Source organism: Chaetodon trifascialis, chromosome 5, assembly GCF_039877785.1.
Source record: "Chaetodon trifascialis isolate fChaTrf1 chromosome 5, fChaTrf1.hap1, whole genome shotgun sequence".
NCBI classification, from domain to species: domain Eukaryota; kingdom Metazoa; phylum Chordata; class Actinopteri; order Chaetodontiformes; family Chaetodontidae; genus Chaetodon; species Chaetodon trifascialis.
In genome coordinates this window covers 9,955,164-9,975,586 of record NC_092060.1, presented here as the reverse complement: position 1 = coordinate 9,975,586, position 20,423 = coordinate 9,955,164, and the positions used below count along the sequence as shown (strand labels likewise).

The window sequence follows — 20,423 nt, the reverse complement described above, 5'->3', positions numbered from 1 at the left end:
CTCCTAATAATCGCATAATGGTAGCTGACGTAAACAAGCATGTCCTTTTGCCAGTTTACTTGAAATGCTATCAAAATTTGTGATACAGTTGGATGGAAACCCAGCGGTTGATGAAATACAGTGTTAAACTTCTGCTAACAGAATGGAAACTACTTTAAAAGCTGGCTTTGGCTCTGCGATGCAACACGTTCTCTGGAGTTGTCAAAAGCAATTCTGGGAAACGTAACAGTGACGAAGGCAGGTTGTCAGGAAAAGTGAGTGAAGTAAATATAAAACATATGACTGAATAAATTCTGAAACACCTTAAACATTACAAATTTAGGTATTCACGGTGGAATTTTCTTTTATGAGCAAGGGAAAACAAGAGAGAAAGCGGATGGCATTCTGCAGAGGTTATAAATAGGACGCACAATGTTGCAAGTATATATGTTACTTCATGTGCTCTTCACCCTCTGATCCACTTCAAAGCCCTTCATGAATCATATAATTTATGTTTCCCTGGACTGTGCGGGCTGTTCTCTGAGTCTTCAAAGCAGCATGTGAATCGTGTGTTTTTCTTTTCGATCTGTGTTTCTCACTCCCAGCAGATGATGAGCTGCTGTGAGTATAAGATCTCCGCGCTGCCCCTCTCTGTGGGTTTTCTCTGCATTAAATCCCATTAGCTTTACCCCTGGAGCCACCTTAACCAGGTAACAGACACTCATCCACAGCTCAACAATGAAACGAGGTTCATTAGTCCTAATTGTTTGTGTTTACTCTCTTAACAAGGCCAATCACTCACAGCCCCACACATAACACGCCTGTCACGACAAACACACTTCAAAATGGTGTTTCTGTGTCCCAGCGCTCTGCTGTAACTTTTCACACCCACGCACCCTCTACTCCCCAGATCCAGATTAAAATGCCATTGTTATCCAGCTGTGCTTTTCTCCCTCGAACTGGATTGCAGCTTTTAAGATGGAAAAGAGAGGCTGATTATTAGGAGATGAGCAAACGCTGGCTGCAGAGAGAGCAGCAACTCAACTGAGATGGGGGGGGGGGGGGGGGGGGGGCTATACTCTGAATGCTAATGCAAGGCTGGAGAAAGGGCAAACAGGCCTATTGAAATGCAGAGTTCACATGTTTTCTTAGGGTAATATTGGGGCAATGTTGAAACAGCACGCATTATGAGAGTGAAAGGTCAACCTGATGTTAGTCAGCAGGAACAGGGAGAATAGCTGACTATCAAGAATTGTTGCATTTTCTGCCCAAGTGATTGACTCCCTATGAATATGTATTTCTGCACTATTTCATGGTCACTCTAGGATACGTTGGCTTGGGTACCTTTATGAGCCAGAGGGGTCATCAAACAGTGCGTATGAATTAAAATAACAATATAATTCAGGTGCTTGAGTACGTATGGGCTCCCCAGTCCAGTCCAATTTTTACCAAGCTGGATGTCGGAATTCCTCTGCCAGAGAGAAAAGCCTGAGACATGTCACGTTGCTCAAAGCTCATTCATGTCTAATTACCATGGCACTGGACCATTTTCTTACCTTTTGTTGGCCTATTGAGAGGAGCACCGGGCCCACGCTCTCCCCTGCACACAGCTCCAGCATCCTCCTCCTGCTCCTCAGCAACCCCTGTCTTCCCCTGCAGCAGCCACAGTCACACAGAATGAATGGAGCCGCCTGAGGAATGCGGACACAAAAGGAGGAATGTCATTTTGCTGAGTGCTACCCCCCAAACCAATGGACGTGCGCACACACACACAACACACACACAGAAGCACCCCACAAGTCCAGGCATGTTTAAACGCAGGGGGGTAAAAAGTCTTATTACGACTTCTTTTTTAATGAAGGGATTTGCGTACATGAACGGCTGCAACACTTGAAAGAATTCTGTATCCCATGTTTGAGTCTTTGTTGGGAAAAAAATGTCTCAGTGTTTGTATTTTCTGATTTAGTTTGATATGTGTGTGACTGTGGTTGAGGGGAGGTGAGAGAGAGAGGTGAGTTTAAAGGCTGTCATTAACTCTTTACATTTCATTGATCTAACTGATTGTCTTATCTGTGGAAAATAAAGTTTAATAGTTTTTTTCCACTGTTACCAGACAAAACTAGTTGTGAGGAGGGCAAAGGTCAGAGGCAGAAAGCAGCATGACAGCAGATATAACAAACTGCTCCTGAGAATAGACAAAAGAAAACACTGGTGCAAGTAGAGGAAGGATGAAGATATGGTTTCATAATTTTAAATTTCTGGTGACCAGATGACATTTTGAAAAGTTCATATTAAGTATTACCAAATGGAGGAACAAAATACACCCATATTTCTGGACACACACACACACACACACACACACACACACACACACACACACACACACACACACACACACACACACACACACACACACACACACTCACTCGATCATTTCAGAAACTCTGAGGATGAAATTATTCAGCCTGAAAGTTAGCTTGTTCAGCAGAGGCTTTGAGTGATTTTTGTGTTATTCCAAATGCACATAACAGCTGCAAGATACTCACATCAAAATCAAATGTATTTCCCTTCATGTCCCAGTGATCTTCCTGTTCAGCGGGATTAACTGTGTTATTTTCAAACTACTATAAAACTGGCTTCACAAATCTCCTGGGAACTTTTGTCCTCTCCGTCCACTTGTTCAGCTCCATCATGCTTCCTGCAGACTGTTTACTGTAGTTTACTACACTGGCTGCACTATATGACAGGCAGCTGCATATTACAAACACAACTGCCCTGCTGCTAACAGCTCACAGCCTGACCTGTGTTTGTATAAGGAAAAGGCCTGCAATTTTGACTCCATGGTTACTGTAACACTACGCAGGTTTTAATCTGAGGGTTTTAAACAAACTAAGATATATTGGATTATAAAGACTGAGCTGTAAAAATATATTTGGAGAAAATATGTCTTGGATGTCATGTGCTTTCTTGTTATGTAAATGGATGCCATGCAGTACAAAAGCATTTGGAAAGCAAGGAATGTCGAATGACTCGTCATTTATTTATATATTTCTCATCATGGAAAACCTTCAATGAGTATTTTTAGCATCAAGATTTAGGGCCCCCAAAGGTCCTCGGGGTGTATTGAAAGGGTCCACAGGAAAACAAGAGAAACCACTTTCTCATTGCTAATTATTTCACTTATTTTACATTAGGACAGTGAGAGAAGCAGCAGAAGGTCTGTTTAGTTCAAAGGGTTTTTATCTGAGCCGTTATCCCCGCCCGGACAGTAAAAGCAGATAAGAGGGCCCTCTCAAACGCAGGTCAAACAGGGGTCTGCAATGAAAGAGATTTGTGATTTTGAGGACTTTTGGTTATCTTGTGGTTTTTTTCCCCTCTCTGTCATGTGGACCACTGATAAACCTTCATGTTATACCACAGTGCTGCTCCACCCTCAGCTCCAGTCCTGATTTTCAGGACTGGTTACCACCCGTCTAGACATCACAGACAGAGAGGGCCCAGGGTTTGAAGTCCCTGCTCCACGCTCCACCCCTGGTGTTCCTGTTTTCCAGGTCTTTGTCCCCGGAACTTGCGCTCACTCCTGGGTGTCCACTAGGGTTTTCTGGCCGCATCTGGATCCCAGTCCGACTAGCATACAGTCCAGTGTCCTGTCCCTCAGAAGCCACGGCCTCCTCAAGTTTGGAGAGAAAGCAAGAAAAGAAAGGAAGAAAGAAGAAAAACACCTTCCCGGCAACTTCCTACCGTCTCCTCACCTCCACTGGTTTATCCTGCCGTCGAAGCCGTGAAGCTGTAGTGTGATTCTGAGATTCTTGTCCGCAGTTAGGAAAAAAAAAGTTTTTACGTGTTTTAAAACTGTTTTTTTGTCGCTTCTTCGTGTTTTTTCGATTGAGTCTGGAACTCGGCACTTCTCACACACAGCCGAGCTCTTAAACGGAGGACGTTTGGCCCGTGTTTAAGGCTATTTTCGGCGTTTATTCCTCCCTCAGAGTCGGTGGAGAGGTGGCCTCAGAGCGGCTGTGAATGAAGTATCTGTCGAGCTGAAGAAATCAGCGCGTCTCCATGAGGAAACTCAGCGTGGGAGTCGATCAAACTTTGTCCTAGCTTACACACACCTGAGCGATTATAGATAGTCTTTGTTTGACTTTTTTGTGGCGGTACCGGTAGTTTTTTTTTGTTTTTCACTGACACAAAATGAAGACGCTGTTGGTGCTGGGTGTAGTTTGCACGCTGGTTGTGTTGTCTGTGTCTGGGACTGCGGAGCAAAAGTTGAAAAACTGCAACGAAGTTCGTGCTGCTTACAGCTCCAAAGGCTTCAACGTGAACGATGTCCCCAACAAAGGAGTCAACGGTGAGTGCTTATACTTCGGCTTTTATGCCTGTTTTGACCTCAAACACTGTAGTCCAGAATAGTGGTGACCAAAGTGGGGGACAGGGACCCCCTCCGTGGGTCCTGGAGGGGTGTCCCGGTGGTCCGAAGTAATGCTAATGAGAACTTTTTAAGCTAGCAACGTTAGCATTATGTGGCAGTGGGTAAAGGTCAGTGGGCTAAAATCTGCTCTCAGGTTTTTTTGCTGTCCCATTGTTAGCTTCTCCTATACAACTGAGACAGCCAGCTATTTTAAGTCATAACTCACTTTAAAGCCTTTTCCAGATGGTTTTCCTCAGGACAAAATCTCCTCAAATGCAGTAAAGTTTAGGAGCCGTTGACACGAAAAAGTATAGAGGGTCCTACAACAAACAGTAAAGCTGTCACGTTTGCAAATGGACATTTTGTGCCTCTGTCAAAGTCTATCTGGAAACATGCCTCATCATACAGACATTCTGCTTTTTCCATGTTAAAAGTTACAGGACATTTTTAAGTGTTGGGGAAAAAATCTGAAACTTTTGGGGATGAATGCTTCAGGCAAATATGTGGCTGCAAACCCTCCACTGCTGCAGTGGGTAAATATAGTCCTCATTTAGGAAATACTTGTAGGTAATTCATAACAATAAAGAGCTATAATCAACACACAAGCTCTGCTCCCCACTGAAAGAAGCCAGGCCTGTGTTTATTTCCAGGCTTCCTTAGTGGAGACTCCTATGGCTGTGAAGTGCAGGCAGCCTGCAGTGATTTAGTAAACACCCCTGTGCATTGTGAAGGAGACTTTTGGGTGCCCCCTCCCTCTTGGTTAGTCTGATTTTTGCGGTTTTAACATTTCTGTGCATGTTGTACCTCTACGTGTGCCTCTCGTCTAGTCAGCAGGGCAGGATGTCGTGCACCAGCGCAGACTGCTTGGCAATAAATGGGAGCTGCTGTGTTAATAGACAGAGGTGAAAAGGCAAATCAATTTAGCTAATCATGAGTTAAACCCAAGTGATGGAAACTTACGTGTGTTGGGGTGGGGGGCTTTTACAGTGAAGGCTTGGAGCGGGGGAAGGGGGTTGGGTTTTGAAATTCCACTGTGCCCTGCATAGTTTAAATCCCTCCCTTCTCTCATTTCCTTTTCATTTTATGGTGGTTAAAATGAATATGCACACGTATATTCAAACCCCTAAATTCAGCCGGGGTTGGTTGCCAGTTTTGCAGTGGCTCCAGCATGACGTTCTTGTTTAAAATTACAGAAGTGGGGCATCCACGCTTGGCCGCTGTCATGTTGGTGTCTTTTTTCCTCCCTTTGCAGTCATTTCAGTCGACTTAATGATTAGCTTCTCTGTTTCTGCAGGTATTATTTCACCTGAAACATTTCAGAGCCCGTTGGCTATGTGCTCACGGCATTATTTCATCTGACAAGGATGACTAATTTCTATGTGTCCTCTTTCTTGTTCTGATGTCATTTATGAGTTAACTTTACATTGTGAGAGGGTGTTCAGACTCCTGTTTTTTCCTGCTGAGGACACAGCGGCTCATTAGAATTTGAGTTGGACCTGACTGTCAAAGAGCCTGAGAACTTATTATTTTCCTGCGTTTCACACAAGACTATAGGTCCTTTTGTTTTCTGTCTGTATGTCTTTGTGATGCTAAATGTCATTGAGAGTACCCCAACATGTCTGCATTGGTTGGATTTAATTGTCTTGCATCTCTGGGTTTTGAAAGAGGAACCTGAATGGAGGCAGTTTTATTGTGCAGGTTTGTGTGCTATACACACGTGCCTTTTCCTTACAATAGATTGCTGGTGTATGTCTGGGCATTAGGCAGGGCCAACCTCAATGAGCACTTCTTTGTCATTGAAAGAGACTGAGATAATTGATCCATAGAAAGCAACAAGGTCTACTGTCATTAAAGAGAGTTGGGGGTCTCCAGAAAGCAAAAAGCAGATACAGAAGCCCTGCGCTCTTGAAATGCTTCACGTTGCTGGGGAGATATGGCTCCAGATGTTCAGTCTGAGCTTCAGTCATGTTTGTCAGAGCTTCACTTTTACAGTTTGTAATGGGTCAAGCTCAAAACATTAATTCTGTCCTGATCGTGACAGCCTGTGTTTAACTTCAGCTGGGCGTGAGGTTGCTGAAGGGTTAGACCATTAATTACCTGCATGTGTACATATATCATAAATATTGATTTTAGCATTAAATAATCAAATGAGCAGTTCATTGGAAAAGGTCTGTGCATGTACAGGGGTTGAGTCAGAAGCTTGAGTCAAATTATTTTGTTCCACACAAGACTCGTGGTTGTGATCAGAACATTTCTCCAAAAATAAGGGGCTTTTTTGACTTTAACCATAACTCCGCAGACTTATGTTGCAGAGAAAGACATACTTTGCAAATTACACAGTGTCTTTGCCAGTTGTCACAGAAGTAGTTTTTGAAATGTTTACCTCCTTTGATACATGCATCGTAAATCAGATTTGTGGAATATGAGTCTTATTGGAGACACAGGATTCAAAACTTGCCTTTTATAACCACAAACATCTTGTGTTGTTGTTGGCGGCGCTGAGATAAGAATGTTTGTTACCATTCAAATTACAGACAGGCTCAGCTGAAGCCAGACTTGAGATTCAATAAAGACGTTTAATGTAAAACTGAAATGGAAACCCTGATTGCTTCAGCATAGACAGAATTAAGCGATAGAGAGGAACAGAAACCTCAGTTGGTAAATTCCTTGTTGATCCCACAGTATAAGTCTTTTACTGCTCACGTGGAAGCTGTTCAAGACCTCGTTTCCAAGTTTGTCGGCTAGATAATGATTTATTTGGGGCCTGTGGTTGAAGTACCTGACTTAAATTGGGCAATAAATGATGCTCACAGAACTAATGATGACAGATAAATCATAAAGAAAGTAAATGGTGGTTTAACTGTCACAACCTATCTGATAATAGTAGGTAGTGTTTACTTTCCTTAACAGTTATATTTGATACTGTGATAAAAGTTAGGCTACTTGCTAAGTGCTGTTGCACAGCTGCAACATGGGCCGTCTCTTCAAGCTCCGCCTGAAGGCAGAGCAGTTAACACTGACCAGATTGGCATCTGCCATGTCAAAGGCTACTCATTGCTGGGCAGGACACTGTGCTTCCCCTTTTTGCTGCTCTTCAAGCAAAATCTGTTTTGGTTTACTCTGGCAGTCAGGCTTGATGTCATGCTTCAGGTATGGGACAATGGCAGAGATCAAAGGGAAGAGGGTCCTTTTCCCTCCCTTCAGCACGAAGAACATCCCTTGCTCATAATCAGTTCAGTGCATTATGACTGAAACTCAAAGCGTGCATGAGCTCAGCGCGTTGGCCTCTCGGTAAGCTCGAGACATTCTGCAGTCTCACATTGTGAGGGCTCTTTCCCCCTTAGCTGGTGGCTGCATGCCCTGCATCATTAAGGTTCGGGAAATAACAGGTCTTGTTATTGCTGTGACATTCTGCAGATAAGATAAGAGCAGGGAACTGGGACACAAACAGTCTGCAGCAGCTTTTAAAGCTCAAAGACTAATATTTGAGTGGCTGTGCTCTTCAGAACTGTGCCCTGGGACTTCAACACCTGTAATAATTAACTAATAAACTACCCGCCAAGTGTCTCACAAGGTCAATCCCATAAAACTCAAACGGCTGTTTCTGTTTTATGTGAAACACTTTTCATGTCTTATCACTAGGGATCGTTTGAGTGCGTTTCTTTGCGATGATGTCCCATTTCCTGTAATTTCTTGTTGTAAGTTGGTTGTTGAAAATCACACAATGACTGTCTCTGCAATAGCTGTTGCATTGCAAAATAGAAACTTCTCATACAAAGATCCGACTCAGATGGCAGAAACCAAACTGTTAGGTTTATAATTTTTTACACACACCTTGCTCCCTCATGTTCTTACAGTCTGGGAGGTCAAGAGTCCAAAAGCAACCGCTAACATACAGATAAAATGTAGTTTATGTTGTAGCTGATACTGAATCTCAGATTTACAGTCAATTTTAAAGTAATGAACTCACTGGAAAACCCACAGTGGCTTTTAAGATATTGCTCATGAGAGAAGAAATGCAATAAAACCATGAAAAAACACACATTTCTTTGACTTCCCAAAATCCCCAAATCGTAACTCTGGGCTACATCTTTCAAAAGAGGCAACCCTGTTAAATGCTTCTTTTGTTCGTTCCTGATTTGTACATGAAAGAAGAACACTTTTTTGAGCCCAAACTGGTTTTTCACCAGGTACAGAGGGATTAAACGGATTCAGGTGTGTCATTTAAGGAACTGTCGTAGTCCCACCCATAGGTGTGGTTTCACACAACTGTAAATTCACTCATGCGAGCCTGACTCATGATAGTAATAAGGAATTACTCGCAGTGCATCAAAACTACACTTAAGATTAGACATTCAATCCATGAAAAATCATTTAAAAACATTACAGTCATAGCGATGCATCAGCATCATGCATCAGTATTGAATCAGCTGTATAAAGATGAGCTATCCCAGTATTACGAAGCACTTTCACTAGCCGAAAATGCTGCCGCAGGTTAAACTCAGTAATAATGAAATCTTGACTTCAAGTTTCTGAAAAGAGATCAAGATTTGCTGCCTGGTTGCTTTGAGTCTAAATAAAAAAAGTTCTTCATCGTACAACATAATTTTGTCCCAAGAGGAATAAGTTGCACAAACATTAATATCAATGATTGATTTGAAGTGAAAATTGAGAAAATGTGTGTGGGTTGAGATTAAGTAAACACCCCGCATTAAAGCCAAAGCATGAACAGTAATCTCTGATAACATTCCTGAGCGATGGGATAGACTATTGCAGCTTCTTGGTTTCAAACTGCTCAAGCACTTCTTTTCTCTTGCCTTATTTGCCTTTTGTGGAAACAGGTGTTAAAATTAAAATGAACGTTTCTCTGTGTTTTGACATGCCAGTACTGTTAGCAGAATGGGAAAACACAATCATCTCAGCCTTCACTGTTGACCTCCGCTTTTGTTTCTCCAACATCAGGTTACATGAGGATGACAGGGTTCGCTCCTGGACAGTGATCCACTGAAGATTTAACAGTTTAAAGGCACTGTATTATGACTGAGGTTAAACTCAATATTGCCAAGTTCTCGACTCTCTGGTGGTATCCTTGGATCAGTCAGAATCGGTGAAAATGTGACAGTGCTGTTGCTCTCTGTCCTGTATATGTGACATTGCCTTCCTAACTGTTTTGCAAGCCTTCAGCATAATTGAGTTTAGGTATCATGAGGTTGAGGTCTTGTGAACCCAGGGGGAGCCTGACTGCAACTTGTAGCATCCAGATGGGGCCAGAGGAGGGAGGGGAGGGGCAGCTGCACGTGCCTGCCAGCTCTGCAGTATCTCACCGCTCTTATCAGCTTCCTGCGTTTGCAGCGTGGCATCTCTGAGATCAGGAGCTCTCGTGGTGTCCCGTTCTGCTCTGCCAGCAACAGCGGCCTTATCATCGCTCCAAAACAATTCATCTTATCACAGCGTACAAAAAAATGTGGGCTGCCCGTGGAAGAAGTTCAAGAACGACTGTCTGGTTTTCTTGTTGCACGGTCCAAGCTGGTGGATGAAATGATTTTGCCATTGTAGACCAGATTTGGTGTTCGGGTAGCTTTCAACATTTTGGACTGTGGAATCTGAAGTTTCCCTCTTACGCTTGTTTAGTATGCTCCAAGTGTAGCGTGAGTTCAATAGCAGTGTGTGCGTGTGTCGACTGAGTGTCCGTAATTCCATCTCTCTGCATCCTTTGCTTTGTCCCCCCCAAATGGCCAAGTGAGCGACAGAGCAGTGGGGGGTGGATGCTGTGTGTGTGGGAACAATTGAGCACCCCCTTTTAGGCCAGCCTGCCTCCCCCCTCCTCACCACATTCCACACCGGACCACCAAGACCTGCACATAGGGAGCCCCGGAGCTGGGAACACACGGCAACAAAGAGAGCGCTGGAGGAACTGACTGAGGCATAATCAACACACAAGCTCACACAAGCACAAGAGAGGGGGGATTTGACTGACAGGAAAGAGTTTTGTACTGGGGCGAGTCCAACTGAATATCCAGCAGAAACGGTGGGCCAGGCAGGAGCCAGTGAGAGAATGTGTGACTGTGTGTGTATGTGTGTGTGTGTGTGTGTGTGTGTGTGTGTGTGTGTGTGTGTGTGTGTGTGACACAGGCTTAGGGAAGGTGGAGAGGTAACTGGAAGCATGCCTTCCATGACTCATCGTTGCTCAGTCATACAGGCATGTACCTACGGCCTTCTCCTCCTGTAACCCCTGTGAGCAGCAAGCACGTCGCTCCAACACAAAACAAGGTTTAACAAAGGGGCCCCACAGAGTGTTTTTACCATGAGTGGACACAAACTTGACTATCATTCGGTGGATCTGTGAGGATGCTTGACTGATGCAACCTGTGAGAAACCCTGATCTGCTTTTGTGGTTTTCTGTATTTTGAGTTGAGCGGAGCGACCCCCTGAAACTCCTTGTTAACGCGTCCTGTTTGCACGCCGTTAAAGTCTCTTTTCCCCCTCCCTCTTTTCCGACTGACACATCGGTTCATTTTCTTCTCCCCTTGCTTGCTCTTTAGCAGCTCCTCTGGGAGGTTTTGTTTCAGTCCTAATCTTTCCTTTCTTCCTCATCCCTGGGTGATTTCCTCTTTTTTCACTGTCGACAGTGGTTTACTGGTATTTTACTACCCTGCTCCATTTAGCCCATCTGCCTCTCCTGTGTACTGTCTGCTTTTTGGGTAGTTGTTTTCTCTTTGCAAAAAAAAGCTTTTAAATGATGCTTATAAAGGAATTCTGATTCTGATTCTGCCAAAACTAGACCACATGTCTTATTAACACATGTCTCCTCACGGTTTTATCAGTTCTAAATGTGAAAGAGGAACCAATAACACTCTTTCACCCCTGATGGAGTGTTTGAGCAAAACAGTTTTGCAAGTTTGCATAAGATGAAATGATCCATACAACATGAAAATATGCTGTTTTTTAGACTTAACTTATTGCCCTGAATCAGATATGTAGTTGTTGTCTCAGTGTCTAGTGAAGCGTTTTAGACTAGACCAGGATGGGCCCAATATCAGATCAGTGCATCCATGTGCAGTATGTGAGTGAGTTGTTTTATCACAGCCACTCCTACACTTCCTGTGCCATGGATAACCATCACCGATATATTCACTATCTCCCACCATCACCCCTTCTCCATCTCTGGCTGCTGAAGTCCTTTTGTGCAGTTGCTGCTTGGTGGTGTAATTTTTTGTTCCTCTGATATTTGAGCCTCCGTGCGTCTCCTTTGTGTTGATCACCTCAGCGCTGGTGTCACTCAGCCAGCTGTGAGGAGTGTGGCAAAGGGCAGCGGGCTCTGATCCCAAACTACAGGGGTGGAGTGTGATCACCCTCTTCTCGCTCGCTGAAGTCATCGCATCCCTGCCGGTGGGGGAGTGTGGTTATGATGTAGGTGTAACTCAACCAAGGTTAATTGATTTCCTATGAAGCCGCAATGGGCTTGATGTCTCTGTTGATAGCCATGATCTTCATTAGGATTTGTGTGACTCGCCAGAGGGCCGTGTGGTTAGGGCGAGCGGTGAGGGAGTGAAGCCAGGGACTTGCCTGGGTGTTTGGGCTGAAACCCCATTGCTGGGTGCAGGCCAGATGAGCTGTAATCCCTGCTAATTACTCCCAAGGCCTACATCAAGACTCCCACTGACGAGGCAGTCACTCACACTTAGCTCACTTTTCCAAACTGCAGTTAACTTAAGAGGTTTCCTAATATTTACCTAATCCCTCTGTGTGCTGCTCACTCTCAGATTTATTTTCATATAAATTATATTGTTTGAGATCAAAACCCCTGGTTTTTCTTCTGCGCCTTTTCAAAAGTCCTTTCTTCTGTCAAAGAAAAAAGCATTCGGCAGGTCTTTGGCCGCCTCACATAGCTCTGTGAATTTGACTGACGAGTCGATGCCATGTGTTAAAAGCAGGTCATCAAAGCTCAAATTTAAAACATGAAGAAAACAACGGCAGACGTCCTGCTGGCCGAGGGCCGATAAGCGAGGGAGGAAAAAATTGCACACATGAAAGGATCAAATTCTTTGTTAAACGATGGCTCCAAAGCTGCAAATCATTTGGTCAGTGTGTTGTGAGGGTGGTTTTTGCTGGCAGAAAAATTAGCCGCTATGTGGGAATATGAGTCAACTTGCCAGGGGTTGAAATATTGTACATCATTGGAATGGCAAGAAGCTTTGAGTTATTGACACACTCGGTACATTTCAGGAACGGGCTGAACCATCCATGACTGAGGCCATTAAAGCATTGTACCGTTAGGTTTAGGCTTTCTCGTCCCTTTGACAGTCGCCGATGAGTGGTTCTCTTCCCACCGCCTCCGCTGGTGTCCAGTTTCGTAAGGCCCAACAGGTATATCAGAATCTTTGTTGCCCTTTTGTCGCTTTGAGCTTCCAGAAACCTGATCTTGTACCTGACCTCATTCTGCCTGGGGGGGCTTCGCAGGGCCCCGTCCTCCCTCAACATCTGGTGGACTTCAGCTGCTTTTGGATGTCTGTTATAAACATTGTCAAAGAGCTCCCTGTCCTTAGGAGGGGTGTGCTGGCTTTTACTGGCAACGATGAAATGTATTGTTTGTGTGTCAAGTCTTTTAAAGGCTCTCATATGTTTCAACAGAGTTGGATTTTTTGAATTCTTTTTATGTGGAGATGGAGGGAGGGATGTCGTGATTTCTTGTGTGAAACATGCAACGGCGAATGCATCTGACCAGGCGACAGAGTTTTTCTAAGTGTAAAGCCTCCTTCGATAGTCTAGTGCGTGGCTCTCGAGCAGCATGTGAAGTACATCTTAAAGAGGACCTATTTGTAAGCTCAACAGTAGTCCATTTCTCTGACAGCACAACAGTGTTTGCGCAGGGTCCCATGGTAAAGCACTTGGCCTTAAGTAAAGAGTGTTTTTCATCTTCTCCTTTAAAGTCTGTTTTCATTTGTGTGCCGTGAGTCAGTGGAAAGACGGAGGGCTAGTGTAGAGGGACAAGCCAGGAAGGTCTTTTGTGCCTCCTTTTTTTTTTCCTCCTCCTCTTCTATTCCCTTGTGATAATCACGCTGTGCTGTAACTTGTCCTCTCCGTTTGTCTGCAAAACCTCTGCCTGTCTCTGCAAATCTTAAACATAACACAGTCTCGCTCTCTTTCACTCACACACGGACCAGGCTAAAGCATCAAGGTGGAATCTGTAGTAAAAGCACCAGATCAAACGCTGCAACTGTGCGGCTCATCAAAAGGCTCATAACCTGAAAGAAAGATGTGGAAAAGGTGAAAGATTAGACCAGCTGTTAACGTGAATCATTGCCTTCAACTCCCTCTCAGGAAAGGATTCCCAGCAGTGATGGGAGGACGCGAAGTTCCTAATTTATGTGTCAGTGTTATGCGTTGTTTTTCCTCTTTTTGTGTAAGTCTGTAGAACATGCATGATTTGACGTAGGCAGTCATGTTAAAACCACCGAGCTGAATGGTGAGGCTTTCACATGCCTGAGTGGCAGTCAAGCCAATCACCAGTGGTTGCTCTATTTACCAGAAGGAAGTCAAACAAGTTGCAGAAAGTTTGTGTGGCGCACGCTATGAAAATGGCACAAATTCAACCTCGTCCCAAAACAAACCACGTCTGTTTGAAGTATGAATTCCCCATAACTGTGTTAACTTGAATCATAGCCTCCAGCTTTCTCACAGTAAGAGACAGAACTTACTCAAGTGTTGAGGTTTGACCGTTGCTTTTTATGATCTCATTTCACTTCACTGTTTGTGTATTTCTTGACCTCTTGCAGACCTCAGTGCTCGTTTGAGCCAAATGTTTATTGTCAGGTAAGACAATCATATCGTACCGTGGTTGATTGGCCCGTGCCCACTGTAGTGCGTGGCATTTTTGGACTAATTAACACAGACAGCACATCAGCTTGTTGAGATGAATGACCTACACATCCTTGTGACCTTTCTGCTTCACCCCCTTTGGTCCCATGTAATGTCCTGCTTTCACACACTCTGTAGCTCTGTTATGTTATCGTAGAATACTCTCTGCAGATAAGTGTTTTTTTCCCTTCATTTTTAGATAGCGAGATGTAGTTTTTCAGCTTTTTTGGCTAACAGCCTCTGTCACCCTCCCAAATTTCCACCCTACTATCATGAGAATTTATGGAAATAATTTCTTTCCACATGCACAATCTGTAATCAGAAGCTATATTTACCTGACACGGTTTTGCATGCAGAGGTCAAAGAGTCAAAAGTAGTCCTCCACTACTTTTTTTTTTTTTTTTAAAACCACCAGAGGTTTGATTTAAATTGTGCAGCAGGTTTTGAGAACAGCCCCAGTGCTTGGAATTTGGTTTCTGACTTGTTAAATGTACTCAGGGAAGTGAAAGAGCAAGCTGAAACCCTGAAAAAGCAGTGACCTGGGAAGTGGTGCAGGCAGGGAGCTTTTGTGCAGGGGGACAAAGCCGGAGATGCAGGGCCGGGACGGGAGAGGGAAACAGACAGAGCGAGAGGCCAGGGCAATGTTGTGGAATCTCCCCAGGGGCTTCTGGGTAAATGTTCATGGATGACAGCGTTTTGGAATGTTCACAAATGGAGAGTTTTAATTGGCCAGAGGCCCCGACTGGTTTAGTAATCAGAAATGGACTCTGGTGGCAGAGGGCTCAAATTTATGGACCCTGGTGTGTGCTTTATTCGTGAGATGGTGTGTCTCTTAGAAAATAATTCACGAAATGTGGACAATTTATCACAGACAAACATTTAATGTGACTGTTTCCCAGTCTGAATGAGAGCTGGCCTGAAGTTTAGAGTTTGTCTGTGGCAGTGAAGCATCTTCTGTGTAAAACGCAGTGATGGGACGTGCAGACTGTAATGAGCTCTGCTCTGCCTCGTGCTGTGCTGCAGCAGACATGCCTTTCTCTCTCATCATAGTCATGCCATGTGACAAGCAAATTTTGGCAGTTTGGTGTTTTGACAGCTGTGCTGTGGAAGAGTTTTTAATTCCTGATTTATTTAAGGAAACATCATTTTACACAGACATTTATCCAAAGCCTTGTGGCTGGCTGCGTAGCTGAAAATATTCACTCCGCTAAACCAAAACTTCCTGCCTCATAAATGGATGGTGAGCATTGTTCTAAGTGGAGTAAATCTCTCATGTCACACGCGGTGCAAGTGTTTCCTGAGTTTACCACTACTGAGAGGCTTCCTCCCAGTACAAGATCCTATTATTTATGGAAGTTACTGATGCGCTACGTGATTGTTCTTTCATATTAACCTCTAACAGCTCTGGCTTATGCTGAATTGTGGGTCAAATCAACATTAGTGTTGTGACTCATCATGTGAGGGATGGCTGCTTTCTGGTCAGCTGACTACATGCCAAGAGATAAACTACTGTATCAGAGTCACATGATAAATGCTACATGCTACGTTTGAGGCAAAGTCAGATGCATTCAAGTGTCACTTTCTTACTTTATATTTAGGTTAGATTAGTGTATATATTAAATCACACACCTATTTCACTGATCAGCTGTTGGCCTTTATTTTGTGCTGATACACGTGATTTATCCATTTAACTACAATACCATCACTTCCATTCACTCTTCTTGTCTTTAATGTAAATCTGCATTAGATGAATGTGGCGATCTCAATGGAAACTGTCGTTGCAGCCACAAAGAAAAAAAATACGGCCTGCAAAATGCAACAATTTCAAATACCGCACATATGAACGATGAATCCAAAGAGCAGCACCAGAACAAACTGGGACTCTTATTTTTTTATTGACGCAAACATGCAGATGTTCACGCTGCAATTTCAGACAGTTCCTGTAAAAGATTTTACTGCTTAATTTTGAACGTTTAAAGTTGTTGCCTACTTCAGTTACATCCTTTACAGGCTATAGGCTAGTTATGAGAGGAGTGTAATGTCTGAGTCATGGGTCAGCTGGAGCATCATGCTATAATCTGCTTTCCACCCCCAGCGAGGGGCTGTAGACACTGTAGACACAGCAAGCTAGTTATCTCTCTCAAAGATGCTGAAAAGTAATGTAATTTACCTCAGATATCTTCTGTAGGTGTCCGGGTTTTGAACATCCCCCACGACGTCCGTCGATAAAACCCCTTCATACGTTCATTACAACAGCCTCTGTGCTGTCTGTCCTTCAGCTTCTAAGTTCAGTTGTGTTTGGAGACGCTGAACAGCAGTCAAGTGAAACACAACAGAGCAAAGAAATGGACATGGTTTGGTATTGCTGCCCGCCATTTCATTAAAACACTTCAGTCAGATTCAGAAGTCCCCTGCCAGCACACTTCACTCTCCTTTTGACTTTCCTACTGAACTGAAAGCTGAAAAGCATTATTGGTTTGGCCAAAACTGCTTTAAACGTGTCATAACTCTATTTTTGTAAGAGGCAAAAGTGTAGAAGCGGAGTAGGTGGAAGTTTCACCCTGCCCTGATTATCTCCATATGAACAGGCGAGTCTTTAATAACGGTTTCCGCTTACAGCGTAATGTTGTTGAACATTTTCTCCCTTTGCGGTGATCCCACCATAGCTCAGGGTACACCCATGTATGCAAAGCATTAGTGTGCAAGATAAATGTGAGACATAGGCATGTGTTACATTTATCCTGGCTTTTATAATTCAGTTTGAATAGTTTCCTGTGTTTGAATATAACACTGCTTTCAGTCTCCTTAACACAGTTTGGAAATGTGAGAGCTCAACAGAGACGTAGCTCTTTCTCGCTTTCTGTTGTTACCAGCCAGTATCGCGTGTAATGCTTTTTTTGTCCCAGCATATGATTTTTATTTATTTTCTCCTGGAGAATTCTGAAAAATTCACCATTTCTGTGCACTGATGACAGTAAAGCAAGTGCCAGGTTGTCTCAGACGTCACAGGGTTGACTGCTGAAAAAAGAGCTTGGAAAATCTGGATGGGCACCTTGAACAAGATACGCTTTTCCTCCTTCAACTACCACTGGCATGATGCCCTCGAGCGAGAGTCTGCGGTTGTGCTGAGCAGCAGCCTGGTGTGAATGTGTGGATGTTTGTAACCTTCCCTCCCCCTGCAGCTTCTCCTCCAGGTTGTAAATAAGACTGAGCTCTTAGTCAGCTCGGCTAGTTAAAGGATTTCTTGTAATATGGGGGAAACATCGTATTAAACCAGAGCACTTTTCCTGACTGCACTGTGAAAACGTTGTGCTATAAAATGGGGCACTGGTGGCTCGGATACTGCATGTTCTCCTCCTCATAATTTCACTTTTACACATTTTGTGTGCATAGCACGAGACTGATCTCATATGGAAGATTCCCCTACTCGACCCTGCACTATTATGGAGCTTTGAAAACATTTACTCCATCAGTTTGAATAGATGTGTGGGTTTAATTTCAAGATGACACATCCTCCAACTTTTGAACAAAATGGTGCCTTTCCAAAGTTATTACTGAAAGCTGATAAATGCAAAGTAGTTTGAGACTTTTTCTTTCAAATTCCTGATTTATTTATTTCTTTACTGAGAACCAAATTATCAGAATTGTTGAAACATTGAATCACTGACTGAGAAACTAATTGGAAAGGCTTTTCCTAAATGGATAAATGACATTTTTGAACCAGTCAAGGAATTCATTTTTTAAAATCCAGATACAGACCACAACTGCAGAGCCCTTACAGATGAAAGAGAGAGACCAAAAGAAAGGGGTGATTTGACAGCGTGCTGTAACAGGAAAGAATTTAAGAAGGGAATGACTTAGAGAGCAATTGCTATCATTTTGGAAATGAAATATGCAGCTGTTTGCAGCCTTTTAATCCTTTCAATTGTGGCTTCACCTCGTGGCCTTTTACTTTGCCTCTTTGAAACTGTTGACAAATTATTAGAATTTTATTCAAAATGCATCCTTATGAATAAAACTTCACACCTTAGAAACTAACATCACACACTCCTCGAACGACTGCGGGTCCACAGTGCATGACGGGATGAGGCGCGAAACAGAAAGTTATCCGACAAATGGCACCAATCCCGTAATCCCCTCAGGATAATTACAGCCTAGACAAAGGTGAGGCGCAAGAGGAGAATGTTGTGGCTGCAGGGCGTGCAAATTTACAAGAGTCTGTGTGAGATATGCTCAGTAGACTGGCAGCACTCTCCTTTGCATGTTACAGCAGGGAGCATAATATGCCAATTAATAGTCAACCTTTGTATTCATAAGTGTTGTTTTGCATACTTCACACTCCTGCGTATGTTAGGGGCTCAGTTTTATGTGTGGGTCTTTTTGAAGATCAAGCGGGCCGACTTGGAGTCTGTTCACACATTTTCATGTTTTGAAATGAAGTTGCCCCAGTGTTCAACGTGTCGAGTTACCTGCGTTCCACTGGGATTGAATTAGTATGTACATAGACTATGAGCGGCATACAGTCTATCATTTAATTATTTACAAATGTTGATGTCTGCGTGAAAGCACCGAGGTTCGGTTCAGTTGCAGACCACCAGGCTCCAATTAGCGACAGACGTTGGTGAATGGTTTGTGACATGCGGTACCCCGTGGCCTTCTCAGCGGCTTGCTATGCAGTTTTGGTGAAGTCTTGAGTTCAGAAGGTACAAAAATAATCCTTCAGAAGACTTTTATGACTTCAGATTGCAGTATATGAGTTAAGATTTTCTATTTATATGTTTTGCATGTGTCTGCGACTTTTACAGCCCTTAATTGCTTACATGTATGGGGGGGGGGTCTGTGTGTGTGTTGGTGGTATTATTGGAGTGATTGGGGCTTGGGGAGGTGAGTTACTGTGTGTGGTGGATGTGGTGGCTGGCGGACAGGGGGTGGGGGGTCAGAGGACAGGACCTCTCTCAGAGGAGTGGCTGTTAACCCCTGACCTCACTGGTTAAGCCTGCAGGGTGGTGGTGGTCGAGGCGGAGGCTGGGAGGGGGGCACCCCGAGGTCCGTCTGGTTCAGGGGCACATGATGGCAGGCAGAGGGGGCGGTGAGGTGTCTAATCTGGTTTTTGTCTATGAGGCGTTTTCACCTCCCCCACCATCCTTCCTCTGAGAACAGCGTTTGAGAGGCAGGACAATGTCAAAGGGAAGTGACTTATTTTATGAGCCATTTAAAGGGGATGCTGGTCTCCCCACAAAGGAAAGGCAGAGAGGCAGTGGAGAGCTGATGAATGCCATGACACACAGTCACATGTTTGTTTACAAGATGCTGCGCTCTTGTTTTGACCACCATAAATGGCAGTTTTCCTCTTCTAAACTACGCTTGAACAATGTTCTGACTCTGTCTTATTACATCTTAAAGTACTCGGGCAGCTGGAGGAGTGAGAGGCCCCTTAAAGGAACTCCATAAGACAACTGAGAGCCAGTTCACCCATCACACAAAGACTATTCATGCCAGTGATGGTAGAGGAATGACTGACCGAGCTTATTGTGAAATAGCAAGGCTAAAACATGTCACGCAAAGTCCGGCACGATGTTGATTTTTATAGGATCTAACTGCTCTTGCTAACTGTTTGCTCTCTTGTGTTCCAGCAGTGCCATTTTTCTCCCAGCGGTTTGAGAAATTGGCTGCCAAAATGTTTTCACAAAGTATGCATTAGCTAAGAATCTTCAGTTTTCAGAGACTTAATCCTTTGAGCTAACAATGTGACATTTGTACAGACATTCCTGTGAAATATTGACCATCTCACTTTTATTTGTGTACTTTGGTAACTAGTGCTATTTTCCACGTGGATATAACCCTTTTGATTGTACGCCTCTGCTGTGGGGAAGCAGGGGGCCCTGCTGGAGGAGAGACTGGAGGGCTGTTTCACCTAAAAGTTCAGTGTGTGTGTGTGTGCTGCTCCCTGTACCTCCAATCATGCTGGTACAAAGAGCCATGTGTTGAGCAGTGATGTGATGTGTGAATACATTTAGGTAAGGGCTGCCAACTATGCCTGGGTATGTGTGAGTGTGTGTGTGTATGTACATGTGTGTATAGCAGGGGGTTGAGTGGAGTGGGTGAGGGCTGCAGGGAGAGAGAGATGAGTTTGGGGAGAGGACTGTAAGAGAAGGAGTGACTTGAGGCTTATTTGGAC

The 20,423-nt window shown here is 43.9% G+C and overlaps 1 protein-coding gene across 1 annotated transcript in view; it reads left to right on the top strand.

Annotated features, from left to right (window-relative positions):
• Positions 1-3,588: 3,588 nt before the first annotated feature.
• Positions 3,589-20,423, top strand: part of gpc4 (glypican 4) — a 30,114-nt gene continuing 13,279 nt past the window's right edge. The window contains exon 1 of the mRNA XM_070962931.1: positions 3,589-4,327. Within this exon, the coding sequence (XP_070819032.1) occupies positions 4,171-4,327 (157 nt within the window). The 5' untranslated portion in view covers positions 3,589-4,170. The remainder of the gene's footprint in view (positions 4,328-20,423) is intronic.